The following is a 24265-nucleotide window of genomic DNA, read 5'->3' as shown; positions in this document are numbered from 1 at the left end:
CGTGAGGGCGGCAGTGAATCTCCGGGTTCTCTAAAAGCCATAAATAATAATGATAATAATAATAGTAATAATAATAGTAATAATAATAATAATAATAATAATAATAATAATGAGGTGGGATATTGATGGTAAACACTGGATTAATTTTGCTCAGAATAGGGACTGATGACTGTCTTATGTGAGGGCGGCAATAAATCTCCGGATTCTCTAAAAGCCATATAATAATAATAATAATAATAATAATAATAATAATAATAATAATAATAATAATAATGAGGTGGGATATGATGTTAAGACTGGGTTAATTTTGCTCAAGATAGGGACTGATGACTGTCTTATGTGAGGGCGGCAATAAATCTTCGGATTCTCTAAAAGCCATAAATAATAATAATAATAATAATAATAATAATAATAATAATAATAATAATAATAATAATGAGGTGGGATATGATGTTAAGACTGGGTTAATTTTGCTTAAGATAGGGACTGATGACTGTCTTATGTGAGGGCGGCAATAAATCTTCGGATTCTCTAAAAGCCATAAATAAAATAATAATAATAATAATAATAATAATAATAATAATAATAATAATAATAATAATAATAATGAGTTGGGATATGATGTTAAGACTTGGTAAATTTTGCTCAAGATAGGGACTGATGACTGTCTTATGTGAGGGCGGCAATAAATCTTCGGATTCTCTAAAAGCCATAAATAATAATAATAATAATAATAATAATAATAATAATAATGATGAGGTGGGATATGATGTTAAGACTTGGTAAATTTTGCTCAAGATAGGGACTGATGACTGTCTTATGTGAGGGCGGCAATAAATCTCCGGATTCTCTAAAAGCCATATAATAATAATAATAATAATAATAATAATAATAATAATAATAATAATAATAATAATAATAATAATGATGAGGTGGGATATGATGTTAAGACTTGGTAAATTTTGCTCAAGATAGGGACTGATGACTGTCTTATGTGAGGGCGGCAATAAATCTCCGGATTCTCTAAAAGCCATAAATAATAATAATAATAATAATAATAATAGTAACAATAATAATAATAAAGCTTATAGCCATCAACAATATGTACAGTTCCAAAAAAAAAAAAAGACTCGCCTGAATTTCTAAGTTCCAAATTCAGCGCATTGCGCATGCTCAATGCTCCAAAGCAGTGAGTTGTATACACGAGATCGCTTTGGCAGTTGCTGGAATTTATTTTACATAGATTTTTGTCGTAACCCGAAAGGCATTTGAAAAGATGCGATGAAAATTTATCTATTCTTATATGCTTATTTATAAATCGTGCACTAAAATAGAATTATGACAATCGAAATTAACCTGCCTAAATGATTTAAAAAGCCCTTTCGTCAACAGTATCCGTATCCTGAACTTTGTAGTCTTCGAGCAAGCACGCTAGGACAGAGTTATCGGGATGCTTGAGGTGAACTGTCATAATCGGGTTGTATGTATCTGTTTGTTACATAATGACTCTTAGGTATTAATTTGATCTTATTTTCGGATTAATTGCGTGCTTTTTGCATTATTTGAGAAATACGTTCCTGTAATACTATTCAAATAATATTAGGTTCAAGAACGTTGTTAAATCGTTGTGATGTGAAGGAGTTTTAAGAATCGGGTCATTTTTTGTTTCTGGGACTGTACAAATTCTACTTTATCCGTTAAAGGAGGTCCCGTCACATTTCGGTTTTCTAGTACTCGCCGTAACTATTAGATTGTCTATAATGTATGTGATACATCCAGGATAACCCTTGTGAGCTTAAATTTATCCCAGTTTTACCTACAACAACTCGTCATTATTACTCGTATTACATGAACAAAAAAATAAAAGACTTGATTTTATTCCTCTACCTGATTCATCCCGGATAACTCTTGTGAGCTTAAATTTATCCCAGTTTTACCTTCAACAACTCGTCATTATTACTCGTATTACATGAACAAAAAAATAAAAGACTTGATTTTATTCCTCTACCTGATTCATCCCGGATAACTCTTGTGAGCTTAAATTTATCCCAGTTTTACCTTCAACAACTCGTCATTATTACTCGTATTACATGAACAAAAAAATAAAAGACTTGATTTTATTCCTCTACCTGATTCATCCCGGATAACTCTTGTGAGCTTAAATTTATCCCAGTTTTACCTTCAACAACTCGTCATTATTACTCGTATTACATGAACAAAAAAATAAAAGACTTGATTTTCTTCCTCTACCTGATTCATTCCGGATAACTCTTGTGAGCTTAAATTTATCCCAATTTTACCTTTAACAACTCATCATTATTATTACATGAACAGCAAAATAAAAGATTTGATTTTATTCTTTCAGAGTTATTATGCACCTCCGTTTTATACTTACAGTAGGCCTAGCCTGTGTCTTAAGTTACTTACATTTCTTCTTCACTAAATGCCCCTATTTACTTCAAGTATATACTATTTCTTAGTTTTTTTTGTGATAGGGATAATCACATATTATATACGTACTTTGTATTATTTTTACTATTTCGTTTATACAACGTCATTCCATTTTCGGCCAATGAAATGTAATGAAATTTTGAATTCCAACCAATCACAGTCATACAGGCGATATTTTCTGCAGCTCGATCTTTTGTTTAGTCAGTGTCACTAACTGTTTCCACGTAAATCCATGAGCATGAATCCATTGTATTATATAAACATAAACATCATCCTTCATGCATTAGGAAATTGATTCCTGTAGCAGCTACTGAAATTGGTCCATCCATCTTTTGGCTGGTCTTCCAATATTTCTTCTTCCCCAAGGTTTATATTTCCAAAACTTATATGGTATCCTGTCGTTCTGAATCCTTGAAATGTGAAACATCCATGTATTTATATATTCTTCTATTTTGTTGTTTAATTCATATATCTCAAGTTCTTCTCTTATTTCTTCATTTCTTTTATGTTCTATTTTCCTGTAACCTGCTACGCTTCTCAAAAATTTCATCTCATTTGTTTGTAATCTAGAGGCATCTCTCTTTTTCATAACCCATGTTTCGCTTCCATATAGTAAACTGGGCACTAACATCACCTTATAACATTTTAACAATGTATCTTTCCTAGCTTTTGATTTCAGGGTTCTTCTTATTGTTCCATTTATGTAATTAAATTTTTCTATTTTTTCTTTTTGATCATAGTCTCCTTTATAAGATAAGGTAACGCCCAAAAATTTAAATTTATTTACCTGTTGTATGATACTGTTTCCTATTACTATTTTAGATCTTACAGGAGATTTGCCACAAAATGCCATAGTTTTAGTATTATGTACAGATATCTCCATATTATAGTTCTTATTTATTTTCCGTAACTCATGTACTGCTCTCTGTAGGTTATTTTAATCATTTGCTATTACTACGTGACCGTCAGCGAATAGCATCGTCATTATGAAGTTATCTTCATTAAAATTCTGTGTATAGTTCTTTATTTTTATTTTCCATTTTCTTAATATTTCGTCCATATATATATATATATATATATATATATATATATATATATATATATATATATATTGAATAGAATCGGCGACATACTGCAGCATTGTCTCAAACCTAAGTTAACTTCCTCTACTCTTATCTGTGTATCACCAGCTATTTGTATTTTAGAATTAATATATATGTTTCTAATCACGTCAACTAGATGCAATGGAATACCTCTATTATATAATATTCTCCATAATTCATTTCTATTTATTCTATCAAACGCCTTAATATAATCAATAAATGTTAAAAGCATTTCTCTATTAAATTCTTTATGCTTTTCTATTATTTGTTGTAATACAAAGTTATTTACACAGCTTCTTCCTTTCCGAAAGCCTGCTTGTTCTTCCATTATTATCGCTTCACTTATAGGTTTTAGCCTTTCTGTTATTATTTTGGAGTAAATTTTATACGCTGCATTTAGTAGAGATATTCCTCTATAGTTTTCGCATTTAGATTTGTCTCCTTTTTTGAATATTGATTGTATAATTGTCATTTTCCATTCTTCAGGTATTTGTCTATGTATCCAACATTTATTAAAAAATTCTATAAATCTTATTTTAAAATTTTTGGATGCATATTTAAATAATTCACTGTTCAGTTTATCACTTCCCGTTGCCTTCCTATTTTTTGTATTTCGCAAAGCTATCTCCAATTCCTCTAATTCTATTTCATCTACATTTGTTCCAGATCTGTTATTTATCTCTTCCTTTTCATTAATATCTTCTTTATCTTCTAATGTTAGCAGTTGTTTATAATATTCCAGCCATTGTTGATGTTTGATTATTTTAATATTTGCTACATTTCTTTCAGTACAATTCAGATGCCTAATTATTTTATAAGATAGTTCTTGCTTTCCATGTACATCATTTTCTATTTCCGTTATAAAATTATCCCATCTATCCATTGTACTATATAAAGTGCGAAATCATACTTCCACATTTACATCTTCATCTTCTAATTCCATGTTCATTGTATCTAAAGGAAATGACACTCCTTCATAACAATTGTTCATTTAATTAATGTATTAATCAGGTTATTTGTAATTATATTGTAAAATGTTTAAATGAAATAATGATTTCAGCAGATAATGAAAACGTATTTCTGTTGTAATAACAAGAGAAAAGCGCAGTACATGTAATTAACATTTTTAAAACTTGTATTTCGCTTTTCTCAATTGGCATTACTGAATAACATTTAATTTCTTTATTGCAGTAGGACTAATCGTTATTAATCTATTTCGACTTCACAATGTCTGAATAGGTTGAGTATTCATAAATATACAATTATAAACTTTCTGTGAGCGAATTTTAGAGATATATTATTTACATTTTTATTTTATTCACGAAATAATGCTAATAAATGTCACTCGAGGTCTGAGATTACTATAGATAATTATGATTGATATGATAAAATTATTTATTATTCTGTTATTAAGTTACTCTGAATATAATATCTTCATATTCTATGTACAGTGGCCGGTGCCGGAGATACTAAGGACATCTATGCATATAGATACGAAAACGACTTCGAGGAATCAAGCACAATAAATGACTTGGATTCGGAGAATGCCACCAATTTGCCTGAAGACAACGAAGTTCCACCTGAGAGTTCTGACAAACATGACACAGATAAAACTTTGTGGGAAAAATGGATCATCTACATGACACTACACAGCAAGAAACACTAAGAAGCTGGGAACCGAGAAAGCAGGCTCCTCTGAATATCAGTATTCTGTATAGACTTATTAAAGATAGTTTATTTACATCTTCAGATTCGTATAGTAAGACACAGGATATTTATTTTCTGATTAAAACTTATTTTTTAAGACTATCATGTACTCATCATTCTATAGAGTGTCTAAAATTTTCAAAACTTCAGCACGAGATTTATCATTCATAAGAACCGTGTACCCGAAAAATTTTTATACAATTATTGTTAAGTATTAATGAGAAATTAACATGGTACACTTCATTTCATCACGTATTGTGACATAAAGAATCTTCAAATGTGAAGTGTGTGGCAAATAATGGAAGTGACATTGTTTTTCTTTTCCCTTTTGTATGGGGAAAGAGCCCGAAGTCTAGAGTGCCTTCTAGCGCTCCTCTGTGTGGGGATAGTTGAGTTCGAATGGCCACTATCGTGATTGAGATATGTGCTGCCATCTGTCAATTCAACTATGAAGACTTATGATTCGGTGAAGTCCTGCTACAGCGCCCTTTCACCCGAAAGTAGCATACCGCACCATCTGGGGCCAATTTCACGAAAGTACAAATTACAAATGTTCAAATTTACAGGAAGTAGTTCCTATAGCTACAAGTTACAGTAAAATGTACTTCACAAAACTTTGGTAAACATTCATGTAATTGTAACAGTGATGTGCAAATGAAGAGTACAGGGGAAAAACAATCAAAGTCACAATTCTCTTAAGGGTGATGTCATCATATAATTCAGTATATTACTGCAAACTTTGTTTTTTTTTCTTGTCAAAACTGGTAAAGGAAAATAATCATCACGAATACAGTTATCCTTTCCTACTTTTTCATTAGTAACAGCAATAAATTTTGCAGTAATATACTGAATTAGAAGATGACATCACCCTTAAGAGAATTGACTTTGTTTTTTTCCTGTACTCTTAAAATGAGTAATGTATATAATAGCTTTTGGTTTACATAAATGCCATTGTTAACACTTTCATTGTCCTTGAATGCAAAACAGAATAGAATGTCAAATTAACATTACAACTAAATATGATGTAGGCTCGGTAATAAAGAATAACTATGGACTTTTTGTAAGTCAGTTTAACATCTCCCATTATTGTCTTTAGGTCTATCAGAGTAAATAGATATTTTATATGCCTATATACGTATCTTTATACTTTATAATAAATACAATATTGTACTTATAGCATCATTTAGTAGCAGTTAAGTTTCTCATTATGCATCCTGAAAGTCTGATTAAACTGCACAGAAGTTTCAAATTTAACATTAATTTTATTTATAAAAATGTTCTACGACGATTATGTTGACTTTTATTACGTCATACTACTTTTGATCATAAAACGGTACGGAACGACCTGTTTCAACCAATCATGATTGCTTATCCTACTATTTTCATCATCTACCTAACATTTGTTTTTTATCATCTCCCTAGCATTTGTTTGTTTTTATTACCTTGCCTAGCATTTATTTCTTTGTTTGCCAACATTGTATTTCAATAATTGCACCCTTTAAAAACGATTCATGTTTATTTCGTCATCCTTAATTAAGATTATTTTTATCGTTTATCTTGTTTATATTATTTAGGTCACGTTATAGCTTCTGCTGTATGAGATTATAGATAGCAACTTAGCAGAGATTGTTTTGTACATATTGATAGGCCTAATCGAAGTGGAATGCAACTGTTTTAATAGAAATTAAACTGAAAGAACAAAGGCCTCTTGACTAGTAATCGTCCATAGAGTTCAATGAATATTGTATCCTAGTTTTCACAACTGGTAACAAGAGAACAGGTCATCATAACACACTACTGCCATCTAGCGGAATATTTGTAATGAATAGATGGTACAATAATACATTTTCAAGACAGTTCAATATTATAGTAAATCAATTATATTTTATTGTATTAGAGTACTTTAGTTCTTCTAATCTTCATATACTTTCTTGTAAACGTGTAATAGTCAATTAAAACCCGCTCGAGTTTTGATTTTCTCCAGATGAATCAAAACCTCTACTGAGATTACTGTAGATAAATCTGAATTTCTTCATCGCCATCAGAAGAATACATGCTTTTTTATTTTAACAAAACACACCTCAGCCAATTTTAGGCTCTAAAATAATATGGTATAACCTTCAATTCAACTATTTACCCACATCAAGAGAAGGGTAAGTTATTTTTTAGAAAATGTTAAAAATAGGCTTACTTAAGCTTTCGTAAATTCCGTGAAATTTTTTATTTCAATTTTAGTATGTGATGTGGTTAAAAATGCCACTTTGCCACTAAAATTTTAGATGTCTTAGCTTACCCTGGATGCACCAACACTAGACTCTGTCACAGTACTGTTCTCCCTGACCGTATGGTCAGCACGATGCATACTCACTTCGGAGATGTTACAGGACAAAGTACAAGAGAAGCATCAACACCCGTTCCCGTGGAATGGAGGTAAACCTCCGACCAACAAGTAAGCCAGGAATCGTCGTGGACCAGTGGTGCACCCATGGGAGGGGGCGCTAAGGGTGCTCAAGCCCCCTCCAAATAAACAAAAGGAAAGGAAGGAGAAAGAAGAAAGCTATTGAATGTATTGATGTGTCAGTACTATTATTATGAAAAGTGAGTGATCTTTGAAACATTAATTTGAAACAGGCCTGTATATGAATGGGCTTTCTATAACATATATATATACATATATATATATATATATATATATATATATATATATATATATAAATCTCGAATTTTCGATAATGTTCGAAGTAATGTAACTTTTGTTCGGAGCGTGTCTGGCAGCTCCGACCAGCCAATTACATCTCAGTGATGCAGTCTATACTTCTCAAATCATCCACAGCTAGTCCACCGCTGTGGTGCAACAGCACATCTGACCGTGAAACGAGTGGGCCCGAGTTCAAATCCTGGTAGGGACAAGCTACCTGGTTAGAGTTTTTCCGAGGTTTTCCCTGAACCAATCGACGCAGAATTGCTGGCTGGGTAACTTTCGGGTTGGCCCTTGGGCTCATTTCGCCATCATTAATTCACATATCATCATCCATACCATAGCCTGGGGTCGGTCTGGTTGGCGTAGTCGGTATAGCGCTGGCCTTCTATGCCCGAGGTAGTGGGTTCGATCCGGAGCCAGGTCGATGACATTTAAGTGTGCTTAAATGCGACAGGCTCATGTCAGTAAATTTACTGGCATGTAAAAGAACTGCGAGACAAAATTCCGGTACATCGGCGACGCTGATATAATCTCGGCAGTTGCGGTAAATAGAACATAAAAAACCATAGCCTGGGTTAAATTCAAGGTGCAGTATGCTGTATTTGTACAAGAGTTTGGTCGTTCAGCTACACAATCATTCACATAACAGAAATGGTAAGCACAATGAGCCTCAGGCTGCAGTGTAAGCCTTCAGCTTCCTCCGCCATAAATGGGGGACAAAAATGATATCGCTTTTCTACCAAAGATTATTCAACGAATCCATCTTAAACGAAGTATTAAAACTAAACTAACTCTCTGCAATAAAATAGGCTATACAAAAAAAATCCCGCCAATAGAACTAATGCAATGTGTGAATGTATTGAAATGTTTGAAGTAGCCTACATTAGTTGTCAAACATTGTGATTTATATATATATATATATATATATATATATATATATATATATATATATATATATATATATATATAGTATTTTAGGGAGGGTTTTAATACCATTATGGTATATTGTTTATTGGATAAAATTACTGTACAAGAAATAATCATATAGCCTGACAACCACGGATATCAGCTTTAATGTTGCTCTATGGCATGATTATAAACCCCCCTCCCCCACCCAAATCATATTTCTGGGTGCGCTCCTGACGTGGACCGCTTATTTGGGAAGCGTATGAGCTATACCGTTCTGGCTATACTCTGAGCCACAATGCGAAGTTTAATGTTTTATAATAGTTGTATTGCACATGAAGTGTAATAGTCATTTGAACAGTTTTCTGCTACACAAGTGTGTGCATACATATTGTTCCGTAATTCCACAAACTGACATTATTGAAATGTTAACTTACGAGCATGGATCTTTCTTAGCAGAAATATTCCGGGATATTTTTACATATGTCGGCGATTTTCGGTGGGAATTTCAAAGAGTTGGTTGCGCTGCTCTATTCACTTGAGCTGTTCACGTCAGTTTGCTAGTGAATCTCGTCGTGATGCGTAGGCCTACACTGCGCGGTTGATAAGAAAATGCATTCCTTGGTAAATGGGGTAAGTTATATCTACCTACTATGCTTATCTACGTACTACCTGTGTAAATCCTGTACCGGTAGTTATCTTACGCGAAATAGAATTTTCAGTATGTTTTGATTAAATTTTAAAATTCGCGATGAGCAAAATTCAGCCCCTTGGAACCAAGATAATGGTAATAATCATTTGATTCTCAACATAAACTCAGGTTGTCATTTTTTTAATTGGTTACTTAACGACTCTATATCAACTACTAGGTTATTTATCGTCGATGGGATTGGTGATAGCGAGGTGGTATTTGGTGAGATGAGGCCGAGGATTCGCCATAGATTACCTGACATTCGCCTTACGGTTGGAGAAAACCTCCTCAGGGTGTCATTACTCATAAATAAATATAATAATAATAACAATAGCAATAACAATAATAATAATAATAATAATAATAATAATAATACTAATAATAATATCCTATAAAGAAAGAATCCCGCTTGTTTACTATTGTTGCAAAAACACTTTCTGAAACATGCTGAAGTAGAAATATATAATATTGTAGGTACATTATCTTTCCCCAAGAGGCTGAATTAGCCAGGTAAATGTTTAATTTGGAACTTTATTAAAATATCAGAGTATTTTAGAATAGAAAGTGTGGTAACTCGACAATGGTCTAATGGGACTTTTAAACCCCCTAGTGTCGCCACGGCAACTGAGCGAAACATTGGCGTGGCGATCGTTCTAAAACTCCAGTTTTCCTCTTAATATTGTGGACAGAGCAGGTAGAACTCGTTCTGCTATGGAATTAAGGAGATATTTTCTTGTGGTGTTCGGGTGATTTTTATTGTGCCGTTTATGTGAGCAAGTAGTAATAAGCCTAATTGTTTTATTCTTGATGTAAATCCAATTATATAATCTGTAAGGAAGAGACGTTTATTTTATCCACCCAAAGACTAGACAGTTTTTCAGAAGTGGTGTAGAGCAATTCCACGAAGACAGAAAACTGTATGCTCGTTCTGATATCTGTAATATCTATTTTTCTGCGGTTTTGATTGTAAGAGCCGATAAATTTATTAATGCCGATAAAGAGGTAAGACTTCCACGCAAGAACTGGCGACCAAGACCGTATGCCATAACACATATTTTCCCAAACTTGCCTCGATATCTTAAAAGAAGAAAAGAAGAGAAAATATCCAACCAAGAGGACATCAATCCTTTCTCATAACAATGTACCCTTACCAAATACCATCTGGCTATGACCAATTCCATTGACGCTAAATAACCTAGTAGTTGATACAGCATCGTTAAATATCCGAGTAAGAAAAAATTTGATGTGACACCCGAAAATCAGAAGAACATCTTAACTAATCTTGCGCTTGTGTACATTTATGTGCTATTACTCCACACCTGAATGCCCAAAATTATGTCTAGTTACATTGACTGTAATTCTTTCCAGCGAATGAACCCCAGACCAGCATTTCAGCTGTTTAGTGTGAGTTTTCAAAGTCGATACATTTTTGAGAGTCATAAACTGTGATGGATTCGAGGAAAGTGAAAATACAAAAGAATTCAAAGGTGAATGAACGACCTTGCAGATACGCTGAACTCAAAGACTCCCCCTCTGCCCTGTAGAAAGGATTCTAACATTACACGATTTTAGAAAATATATTACACGTAATTGGCAATACAAAGAACACGTTTGCCTAAGAAAGAACCCTTGAATTATTTAGAATGACAATTCAGAGCACTCACGAAATATATTAATTCTTGTGGGATAGCAGATTTAAATATATTCTGACAGAAAAAATTTAACCAGGATCCTCTAGAGCGACATTTTGGAATTAGAAAATAATTATCTTGTGATGATCACCATAGACTTTCTACATCTGAACATTTTTCATTCTATGTGCCGGTTAAAAAATGTGCTGAATTCAAGTGCTAATTGTGAACTCCTAATTGAATCCAAGTACCTAGCTTCTATTTCATTAAATATACATGTTGATCGCGCTCCCGAACAGGGTCAGCGGCATTTCCCGTAAGGTTAGAGCCCAGTTTAGGTGTGTGTGTATTAATCGAAAAAAATGTCGCATAAACATGCGTCCTAGTCTCAATATTTTCTAGCCCCTAATTTTCGATTAACACACACACCTAAACTGGACTCTAACCTTAGAGGAAATACCGCTGCCCCTGTTCGGAAGCGCGCTCTACATGTTTAATTATTAATTATTTCATTTTTAATAGTAACATTTAAGTCGTAGTTAACGTAAAAGTTATTTCGGTAACAAAAGTACAGCATTCGACTTTGCGTCTAGGCTACAACTTAATTTGATTTACAATTTTATTACAATTGTTTATTACGCTTTTTCACGTCATAAGAGGTTTCTAATCGAGCACATGAGAAAATAACAGATCTGATGGAAAAGTCCTTAATTTAATATTCTCCAATAAGTAGCATACAACTAGTTAATACAGTGCTACTAAACTGTTTTAATTTTACTTACTTACAAATGGCTTTTAAGGAACCCGAAGGTTCATTGCCGCCCTCACATAAGCTCGCCAGCGGTCCCTATCCTGTGCAAGATTAATCCAGTCTCTATCATCATACCCCACCTCCCTCAAATCCATTTTAATATTATCCTCCCATCTACGTCTCGGCCTCCCTAAAGGTCTTTTTCCCTCCGGTCTCCCAACTAACACTCTATATGCATTTCTGGATTCGCCCATACGTGCTACATGCCCTGCCCATCTCAAACGTCTGGGTTTAATGTTCCTAATTATGTCAGGTGAAGAATACAATGCGTGCAGTTCTGTGTTGTGTAACTTTCTCCATTCTCCTGTAACTTCATCCCGCTTAGCCCCAAATATTTTCCTTAGCACCTTATTCTCAAACACCCTGAACCTATGTTCCTCTCTCAGAGTGAGAGTCCAAGTTTCACAACCATACAGAAGAACCGGTAATATAACTGTTTTATAAATTCTAACTTTCAGATTTTTGGACAGCAGACTGGATGATAAGAGCTTCTCAACCGAATAATAACACGCATTTCCCATATTTATTCTGCGTTTAATTTCCTCCCGAGTGTCATTTATATTTGTGTTACAAAACACAAAATAACCTAGGTATTTCAAAAGATCAAAACTTACATTAGCATAGATATAATATCGAAGCTTAATTTGAGTCTAAGTTGCACATAATATTTCTTGTTCCCCTGACTTACGTATAAACCAGATACAACTGCAACTAATGACGAAATAGTAGATAAAAACTATTGGTGAAAATAAAGTGTCTCTTTTATTATATTACATTCTTTCTTGTGTATAGAAAAAACTAATTTCATGTCAATGCGTACTTTATAATACTATAAAAATGTTCAGTTTTACTAAGCTGTACTTTTTTTTGCGAATTTCTGGCTGAAGCCGGCACAATGTTCCATTTTTCGGTTAATTATTATATTTACTATTCAGGGTTGTGTTATATAATTCACAATTTCTTAATGTAGTAATATTACATTTTTAAACAAGTAAAACATTGTAACAAAATACTCTACAAAACACTCTTATCTAATGGGTTATTTTTAAAAACCTTTTGCATTCGCTCGAATAGCGATCCTGAAACTGGGGACAGAAAACAGAGCTAGCGCCACTCGGCGACGAACCACTGAACTAGAAGAAGTAATGTCACTTTCTCTTCTACCTGCTCTGAAAATACTGTTATTGAATGTTACTAAGACCACAATGGAAAAAGACTGATGTCAAAACGACAGGTAAAACTTAGTATTCAAAGAAAATTTGCCCAGGTCATCAGAAATCTGCAGCGGATTGGTAAAGAATTGTCTGTTACAGAGCTACACAAGGCCAGTTATTGTTTCCCACCAATTCATAAGTTTACATTTCGTGTTTTTTCATGTATTTCTTACGATCTCTACGCTTTGTGTTCATCCCCTTTGTTAAACTTATGTAAACTTATGTAACTTATGTAAACTGCTGGTCTTGTCCCCGAGACCAGTCTTCTCCTCACATCGCAGTCCGGTGATCGGAGAAATGCTGACGAAATGATGAAATTGAGAAATGTTGGCACAACGAAAATTCTCAAGCCTGAGTAGGACTGAACCCAGAAACCGCAGGAGATACGAAACTTCATTGATACGTACTAAACCAATTTTGCTTGAAATTAGATTCGCCGTGAAAATATAAGAACGCGAAAATACAATACGTTTTCTTTGTTAAGATGCGATCCACTTTTGAATTCGCGGAAATTCGAAGCTGTCCATGTTTGCCTCCAACAATCTTCTGTCCTTCATTGACGCTGTTACTACATTATAAACAGTGAAACGCTTCGTTCAGTAAAATTCATGCGCGACTATGTTGATCTCGTTCGTCGCTTTACCTATCCGTTGTACCCTCATGCAGCGGTCGGAGTTTTTATGTAAACATTCAGTGGCGTACTTACACTATCACTCTGTGATTTCATTTATACATTTTTTATTTTAATAGTTTATGATAGAAAACTAATGTAACAGTGTGATCAGCTATTTAACTTCTCTGAAGGTTTCGGTATCTACTTTCAGGCAGTGCACGGTAGAGTTCCAATCCTGTCATTCCTGATGTACACAAATGTGTATTATTTTGGAGGTCAATTATTTCAAGTTGTAATGTATGAGTATGAGATTCTGTCTGAGACAGTAGCCTATACTTCACTTGACGATATGTGTCAGAGGAAGAACAAATTGTTGCATACATTTAACTCTGATTAGTGAATTTTGTTACTAGACAGCGATATATGCAATCGAGGGGGAAAGGAAGTGGCCACCCTACACAATTATCTCCTGGGTTAGTTGCCTCAAGAGTAATGCCTTATTGGTGTCAGTCATGAGATTCCAATTATCTCTGGGCTGTTGACTGAACATACATACATACATACATACATATCAAACTACTTTATTTTCACAAACATTAAAAAAATACTTCTCCTAGAACTCATTAAGCTTTAGTCGGATATGTGAACACATTTTGTAAAGTACGCCACTGACCGTTGTGTTATTACTTGATAGTCTTCACTCCCTAACACATGGTAACGTACTGCGTGTATAACTAGGAGTGCAAGAGCGCGCCTTGCGCTGTTTTTCTGCATCCTGAATTGTAAGTGAACAAGTTACGGAACAGTTATCACTAAGGTTCGGATAAAGTAGCTATATCAGGATAGGCATTCTTGGTCCTTGCGCTTTGTTTACGAACATTAACTAGTTGTCGCGTGTCCCCCAGCCGACAGTAGTGACGACGTATACATATTCAGTTCCTATCGGTTGTTTAGCTAGGCTGCTAGGGTGTGGGGAGCATTCTTTCCAGTAGGTAGAGTTTTAACTAGTGGAAGGGAGTAGGCCTAGGCCCGATTGTATAAACCATTTAATCTTAGATCAGAGGTTAAATTGATCCTTGTTTCAGCTAAACTTGGAATTTTGTGTTGTATAAAGTCTAATCTGAGATTAATTTGTCTCAAACTAAAGTCAACTTTGACTGAAGAAATTTCTCCGATTAAGTTAGATGATCCAAGTTCAGTTATTTCTTTTCTGTTTGAAATATACGAGTGACAGATTGTGCAAATAAAATATCCATTATTATTAATATTAATAGATATGTTAGGTACATTTATATATATTTCTTTCAATTTCTTGCCTTAATACACAAACATTCTTATATTTTATAAGGCTCTATCGTGTTCAGCAGTAGGCCTATCAAATAACATAACCTATAATTATATTATGTTTATAACAACCATTAATTATTAATGGATATGATAGGTACATTCATAAATGTTCAATTAACTCTATTACTAAACGAAAATTGTCGTTTTATAAAGCTTTATTATGTTTAGCAGTATCAAACACCATAACATGATAACAACTTGGAGAACAGTCAACCTTCTTCTTATTGTCCGCCATTATTTACATTACAAAAAAAAAACAGCGTCTCCAATAGAGTGTAATACGGAAAGTCGCGAAAAAGTAGTTGTAAAGTCGCTAGATTTCTCATTATCAACAAAGAAAGATTAAATTTTGTCACTATGGGGTGCTAAAAAGGTCATTAAATCCCTATTTAAGCAATATAAAAGTTAAAAGAAATTGTTGTTGAAAAAGAGTTAAAATCGCTAGATTGGCAACACTGAACAAACTTGTATAACATAGTCCGCGCATCACGTATTTCACCCATAGACTTACTAAATAACCACTAGACCGCTCACTGGCGCTAGTGTTATGTTCCCAAATTGAACAGTCGATGAGCGGCCATTTGTTTGGTAGAGCTGAATAAGTATGGTACTTTAGTATGCTGCTTTTATTGCAGCAATGCACACGGATGTAAAGATAAAGAAGGAAGGAATGTTACATTTCACTGGTTAGTTAATCTTTAATTTCTACGACGATCGTTTCTCCATATTATGTTACAGAAGACAAACTATTGTACTTGCCATGTGACTCGTTATGCTTCAAGTTTCCTCTGAGTAAAGATTCCCTTAACCGAAAGTGGATAGGTGCAATCCGCAGAGAGAATTTCTACCCTTCATTTAAACATTCAGTGTGTTCAACTCATTTCGAAGATAGTAATTACCTTTCAATCTACGTTATTACACACTGTTATTGTCCTTCATTCACTCTATATCATTCATTTTCTTCAAACAGCATACATGAATAATAAAATTATTCACCGATCTTAAACATACAGAAACTGCATAAATTATATATATATATATATATATATATATATATATATTTTAATATAACTGATTGAAAGTAATTCCTGTCTTAGTTACGGATTAATGAAACATTTTCTTATGCTATTGCTGCTGCTACTGCTATTATTACTACTACTATTCCTGCTACTGCTGCTACTACTTTTTTGACTTCTTATAGCAGTTTAACCTACAGATTTAATTAAAAAGGTGACATTAATTCTTTTATTAACCGTGGTTATGAATGTTCACATTCAGAGTTCCTATGAAAATGATGCAAGTCTGAACACAATACCTATGTCTGATAGCCAGGGTTGTCGGGTATCCCAATTTAGGCGGGATTCTCCCAATTTCCTGGTTGAGTCCGATTAAAGGGAGTCGAGATTGACAAAAATCCCGATTTTACAAATATTAGCCTCGAACATATTTAAACAAATTAGTCTGTATTTCCTATTATCCGATATTTTCATTTATATATTGACTCAAATGGTAACATGGTACACACAGAGATAACCTGCGGATATTTAGTAAGTCTATTAGGTAGCCCAGCTGATTGCCGTAAGGCAACTAAACTCGCAAAATAATACTTCTTCTAGTTCTACCGCATTGTTGATTATTCCGTTCCGGTCCCTAGTCCTGTTCTCGCAATTAGTAAACATTGTGTATTTTAAGTGCGTTGAGTGGCAAGAAAGATAGCGTTTTGATATCGTACTTTACACTAATAACAGAGACATACAATTGCTGCGTTTTATAGTTTAGTGAACTATGTTTAAACATGGATTCATCGTCAGATAGTGAAACGCTTGCGGTACCGGTTCCAAAATTAATTTATTAGCAAATTGCTAAAACATAGGCTATTCTTGGTTAGTAAAAGAAAAAATTATTGTCGTGTTCACTGTACTGTGTGTCCTTCGTCTTTTAGTGTTTCTCACGGTGGCGAATAGGCCTATTAGGCATTAAAAAGCACGTGAACACTGTGCAGAAAACTGCTATACATCTTATGATAGGCTAAATTGTTGATAAGTCTAATGTCTTGGTTAGCTTCTGATATCCCGACTTCCCTCGCAGAAAACCTAGCAACTCTGCTGACAGTAGAGACACGGTATTAAAGGTATCGCAAAGGAAGTATTGTTCCTTTAAACAAAAACATTTAGCTTTCGGATACGCAATACAACACGTAGTCAAATAGCGGTTTCGAAATCCCGCGCGTTTTCTACCTACAAATGGCGGCTTTCTGCTGCTTCAATCTGGGAACATATTTCTCACTTCTCCGCTACAGCGTGGTAGGGGCTCGATTTCAACTGTTTATGCGATGTTGCCAAATCCTTTTCACGTGAACTTAGATTGCATTTGAACCAAGGTAATTTGATCGCAGAAAAGTTTTATACAATAGAAGAAGTGTCTGAACTCGGTTTACTTTTCGATCTTCGATCAAAGTTGATCTTTAGTCAGGGAGTTTTATACAATTGGGCCCTAGTGTTTTATCTGAAGCAAGTGAAGACCCTATTCTACACATCTATACAGCCTATCCTGATACAGCTACTTTATCCGAACCTTAGCTATTACAATTTGAGGGTATGATTTATTTCTTAGCAGCAAGCAGCCCAAAATAGCTGAACTGACTTATTTTGTAAAAACAATCACATTCTATTAAATTAATACTTTTGCAGAATTAAATGACGGTTCAGTTATACGTTTCTCTCATGTTTTTTTTCCTTCAAACCCCATAAAATATGTTTCACTGTTTTTTTTTTCCATTGCCGTTACTGACACTTCCACAAATATTCTGTTTACACCAAATGTTTTTAGCCGTTTGATATAACCGTTGCCTATATTACGCGTCAAAACCTCAGACGAGTGTAGTGCAGAAGCTGTTCCTGTTCACTAGGGTTTGTAATGTTCGTATTGAATGTTAATCCAGACAGAATTTTAACGCACTATTCCAGAGGTCTCCAAAAAGCGTATCGTCATTCGTGCTCTCGATACTGCCCGCCGAACACAAGGTGCTGTAAGGCTAGAGAAGAGGGAGAGACTCGTACCTCAACATATGGAAGCGATCAGTGGAGGATCGCGGCAACAGTCTGCTTATGTTTACAAATAATATCAAAAAATAAGAAATATTATACGTTTGTATGTTATTTTGACATACTATGAAGATGGAGCCCCGTCTGTTGCTATTGACACAAGCCATTGCAAATTCAACCTCTTCTGTTCTATGGTGCCTTCCAGTGCCTGGAAAAGATCTTCTCCAGTTGTATTTTGTAATTACATCTAGAAGACATTCAGACACAGTAAAATGTTCATTAACTCCTCGGATGAAAATGGCTAGGTGAGCTTTGTCATTTCTATCTGTGCTTTCGTCCAATGCAAGTGAGTAAGCCACAAACTGGTTAATTGTGGTTTCAACTTTAGATTCAATTGCATTTACAATCTTGAAATTCCTGCTCTGAACTGTAATTGGAAACAATTTAATTTTCTTAAACTTTGACTTTGTTCTGGACACAGTATTTTAGTAACGTCCTGTATGCACGATTTTATAAATGATGTTTCTGTAAAGGGCTTCATTGATTTTCCAATATTTCAAGCTAGAACATAGCTAGCAAGAAGCTGTTTTTGTTTAATACTGAGGACACGTGTGTGATTTGTGTTTGTATTTTCTTGTTTTATATTTATCAAAATATTTGTAGGCCTACGCATTTCACATAAAATTAAACGAAAAAACTATATGTTTGTCATGCGGAACTGAGTGTAAACGTATTGTAATATACCCTTAAGAATTTTCGAACAAAATAAGCATTTCACATTCTCCCCACTAACACAAAAAAATTTCTCTTCCTATTCATCCTTGAATGTACTACGTCCATGATTAGAAGACATTGTGAAACGGTGGAACACTCCGACCAACACAATGATAATGGCAGTCCTTCACTGCTTTTCGTTTATGCATAAACATTGAGTACAGTACAAGTGGGAATGGGTGAGGCGGAGCGCGGTCATTACGTACTGGCTTCAGTTACGTTCAGGGGCTTACTCGCGAGTACGCTTTTGAAGACGTCTGCACTATTCCATTGCAAAAGTGACTATCCCGGGAACTGCTTGACAGGCCACCCAGCATAGTCAGCAGGCCCTTGCCCTTCACGGGATTTCTTGGCTAATTCTTAATTCTTAACTAAACAAATTATACTTACAGTAAATAAATCTTATTAAAGTAGTGTTTTTCAACCGGGGCACCACGGCCCTCTGGGGGTCCGAAGAACAGTTAATTGGGACCGCGAACACAATGATTATAATGATAATATAATATATACTAATAAGTAATATTAATAATAATGATTATTTATTTTTTAAACTTCTATGAAAATTTAAATATCTGACTATTTAGCAATACATAAAAACATAACTAACTTGCTTTCTTGGTAAAAGTTGAATATGTATGCATGGCTAGAAAACCTTTCTAAAATAGTACGTGGAAAATCGCTAGCGTTTATACTAGAGGTAATGGAAATTAGCTGCGATCACTAGGAGAGATGTGTTCCCACCCAACTCGCTCAAATTAATTTCGATTTTCACTTTCGTGCCATGATAGGGTGAAGAAATAATTTGTATAACTTATGTATATCGGTTACTGTGGGCTTCACTAAAGAATACAATCTATCCAATTTACACTACGTCGTCCACACCTGTGGAGTAACGGTCAGCGCGTCTGGCTGAAAACCAGGTGGCCCGGGTTCGAATCCCGGTCGGGGCAAGTTACCTGGTTGAGGTTTTTTCCGGGGTTTTCCCTCAACCCAATACGAGCAAATGCTGGGTAACTTTCGGTGCTGGACCCCGGACTCATTTCACCATCATTATCATCTTCATATCATTCAGACGCTAAATAACCTAGATATTGATACAGCGTCGTAAAATAACCCAATAAATAAATAAATATACTACGTCATTTTGAAAATAAGCGATAGCTATCAATTGAGTTCTTTTTCACCCCAGTGTATAGGCCCGCTCCCACTTAGCGGAATCGAATCGAACAGAATTTCTCTTCACAATGTATTTAAATGGAAGATAGCAGAAAGCGGCGCATCGAATCGAAACGAATCGAATAGAATTCATGAGCTAGGATATTAATTTATTCTACTCCTGGAACAGAATTTCTTGTTCCGGATATGATCGTATGTTCTCGTGAAGCCTTCGTAAAAAAACAAATGAGCAATATCCATTTTTGGTAGCGTAAATTTTTTATGGAAATTTATTGTTGAAATAGTACGTAGGCCTACACAGAAAATGATAATTTAATAATGTGAATAAAGAAAAAATAATAAAGCTGGTTCAGAATTATCCTCAATTTTATGGAAAAACATAAAGTGCTACTGTAATAATAATGCCTTGGGGCGAAATAAGTGAAGGCTGGCCCAGAATGAAAAGAAACGAAAGCCAAAAGGGGAACGGGAAGCGGAGGACGTGAACGTGAAGATTTTTGATTCACAACAAACCGAGAACGGACGCAGCTATGCATATATAGCAAATACCTTACTATAATAATACCGGACAGCTGTATACTAGCAGCATCGGCGTGAGTACGAAATATCGCGGACCTGACATCTAGCGGAGCGAGATGGAATTACGTCCACATATACAAATATTAACATAGCGGGATTCGGACTATTGTTTAAAACGTGAGTTACTAATGTGGAATTATATATGAAACATTTAAGAAATGTTGAATAGTATTTAATGTAAAATTATTAGTACCTTATATCAGAGCTGCATATTATGAGAACATTGCATACTTCATATTACTTCCCGTAATTATTCATTGTTACATATTTTTTCTTTGCTTTAGTGAGACAAAATCAGTTCTGACGTTAGGAATGAATTTACAATAATGCTTTATATACCCATTGCTGACAACTGCAAAAATAAAAATGGTAGTATTCTGATGCTTGTAATAATAAATTATTAGTAAAGGCATGTAGACAACAATAAAACTTAATTTGCTAAAACCTTAAAATTTCCAATATATTTTAACTTCTATTCATTTATTAGGCCTACATAAAAATGCAAATTTTTATTGTTCTATCAACACAGAGACAAAGGCATTAGGCCTAATAACGAATTTTGTTGACTCACGTGTTATGAACTGTCGGAAATCGAAATTACGATTTGGAGCAATTTGTAATACTGCAATTGTAGCCATTATAAACAGCACACATACACACTGACATTTTAACACAGTACTAAAATAAAACTATTAACTAGTCCAGTAACAATATACATTGCAGTTGATTACAGCTTGTTTCGCGAATATCTCCACACCTGGAGGTAGGTAGCAGCACCAGCGTCGTTCGCACGCAAAACTGCGGTATTATTATAGTAAGGTATTTGTATGTAGTGTACAACAGTGTTGGTACACCTTATATATTATTTAACTAATCTTTGAAATGACTTTAAAATTCCAAATAGATCAATAAAACTAAATTCATTATGTTTCGTGGGTTAAACATGAACACAGGGACATGCATAATTAATTTACAGTGAAATTAGTGAAGAGTTACATATACAAAGTCTTCTCGACTTCATAGACTCTTCTAGACAGCAGTGGTACCAACATCTGATGAGAATGGACATAAACAGCATCCCTCTACAGATGTTCCTGTATCAATCTGTTGGTTGAAGGGATCTTGGCAGGCCCAGAAAGAGATGGAAAGAACAGTTCTGATATCCTGGAAATGGAAAAGGCCTAAGGGCCTAAACCATGTTGTATTTGATGATGATGATGATGATGATGATGATGAAAAATTTGAAACTACATATTCCGTGAAATTCATGTAACACTGTTGTTTGTACACTTAGTCTACTACATGGACAGACACTTACTTACTGACTTTTAAGGAACCCGGAAGTTCATTGCCGCCCTCACATAAGCCCGCCATTGGTCCCTAACCTGAGCAAGATTAATCCATTCTTTATCATCATATACCACCTCCTTCAAATCCATTTTAATATTATCTTCCCATCTACGTCTCGGCCTCCCCAAAGGTCTTTTTCCCTCAGGCCTCCCAGCTAACACTATATGCATTTCTGGATTCGCCCATACGTGCTACATGCCCTGCCCATCTCAAACGTCTGGATTTAATGTTCCTAATTATGTCAGGTGAAGAATACAATGCGTGCAGTTCTGTGTTGTGTAACTTTCTCCATTCTCCTGTAACTTCATCTCTCTTAGCCCCAAATATTTTCCTAAGCACCTTATTCTCAAACACCTTTAACATATATTCCTCTCTCAAAGTGAGAGTCCAAGTTTCACAACCATAAAGACCAACCGGTAATATAACTGTTTTATAAATTCTAACTTTCAGATTTTTTGACAGCAGACTGGATGATAAAAGCTTCTCAACCGAATAATAACAGGCATTTCCCATATTTATTCTGTATTTAATTTCCTCCCGAGTATCATTTATATTTGTTACTGCTGCTCCAAGATATTTGAACTTCTCCACCTCTTCAAAAGATAAATTTCCAATTTTTATATTTCCATTTCGTACAATATTCTGGTCACGAGACATAAACATATACTTTGTCTTTTCGGGATTTCTTCCAAACTTATCTCTTTACTTGCTTCCTGTAAAATTCCCGTGTTTTCCCTAATCGTTCGTGGATTTTCTCCTAACATATTCACGTCATCCGCATAGAGAAGAAGCTGATGTAACCCGTTCAATTCCAAACCCTCTCTGTTATCCTGGACTTTCCTAATGGTGTATTCTAGAGCAAAGTTAAAAAGTAAAGGTGATAGCAGCGAATAGGGATTATAAAGAATGGACACTGAGCGAATTTTCCTGTATTTTGTTTCTCTGTGCGCCAGCGTATAGTTCCACGTTCAAGCGCTAGAGGTTAGTGTAATCGAGCATACGCTAAGATAATAATTGAAAATAGAGTTGAGACACAGGATCCAAACATCGCCTACCTTATTGCAAAATCCAGTAACGCTTTGCTTCAAATAAATTCAAGTTAACAGCTTTTCCTTATTTCTCAGTGACAAACTAGTTGTAATAATAATATTTTATATTTCAGATATCATAAATTATATTATAAAATAATATAATACATCATAAAATTAAGTATCGAATTCGTTTAATATTTGTATATAATATAATATAGGTATGCCTGTATGGTTTTACTTCTCGTAAGAGTTTTGTTTTTCCATTTTCAGCGCTATCAAATCATTACATATTTTAATTGTTGTTGGGGTCAACGTCTCAACTATCATTTTAAAGGAATTCTAGAGTCTAGACATTGCAGTTAATGACGGATTTATTATTTTATGGATCCAATTTATTTTATTTGAGTACATAATGTACCTAGATGTATTAATTATATGTGTTATATTTCCGCTGTGTCGACTGCTAGCTGATGTGATGTCAGCGCCAACTCTAGGGAGAAAGCAGAATCTCACGCTTTAGCTGGCTTGAAGGTCATTGAAATCAGTCCGGCTACATCAAAGGTACCGACGCGAAGTGTCCATTCTTTATAATCCCTATTCGCTGGTGATAGTGCATCTCCTTGCTTTAGCCCACAGTGAATTGGAAACGCATCTAACAGAAACTGACTGACAATCATCAATACCAGTTACTTTTAACGAGGTTTAACCCTTAAATTGGCAAAACTTCATTTCTCACACTAATTTATTAAACCGTGTCGGACTGTAAAGAAAACAACTATCGCAATGTCCATATTTTATATTATGTCGTACAATATTATAAAATCCGTGGCGCTACAGCCCGTGAAGGGCCTAGACCGACCAGCCGGCTGCAGGCCTCACGCCCACATGCCGAAGCAGAGGTGGACGATAATCCAACCAGAATGGAGGTATTGTGTGGTTAGCACGATGATCCCCTCAGCCATTATAGTTGGTATTCGCAATCGTATTTCGCTACCTATCGTAGTTCCCCAAGTGCATCACGATGCTGGGTGTGCACCAGTTCCATACACTGGCCGAAATTTCATGAGAAAATTTCTTCCCCCATGAGGACTCGAACTAGCGCACATTCCGTAATGCGAGTCCTAGGCAGGATGCCT

At 34.8% G+C, this 24265-nt stretch overlaps 1 protein-coding gene across 1 annotated transcript in view; it reads left to right on the top strand.

The window, feature by feature from the left end:
• Window positions 1–6002, top strand: part of LOC138697577 (venom allergen 5-like) — a 35511-nt gene extending 29509 nt beyond the window's left edge. The window contains exon 7 of the mRNA XM_069822947.1: window positions 5006–6002. Coding sequence (XP_069679048.1) covers window positions 5006–5220 — 215 coding nt within the window. The 3' untranslated portion in view covers window positions 5221–6002. The remainder of the gene's footprint in view (window positions 1–5005) is intronic.
• The last annotated feature ends 18263 nt before the right edge of the window (window positions 6003–24265 follow it).

This window comes from Periplaneta americana, chromosome 1, assembly GCF_040183065.1.
Source record: "Periplaneta americana isolate PAMFEO1 chromosome 1, P.americana_PAMFEO1_priV1, whole genome shotgun sequence".
Classification (NCBI taxonomy): domain Eukaryota; kingdom Metazoa; phylum Arthropoda; class Insecta; order Blattodea; family Blattidae; genus Periplaneta; species Periplaneta americana.
Note: the sequence above shows the minus strand (reverse complement) of the source record. Positions and strands in the feature narration are given on the sequence as shown.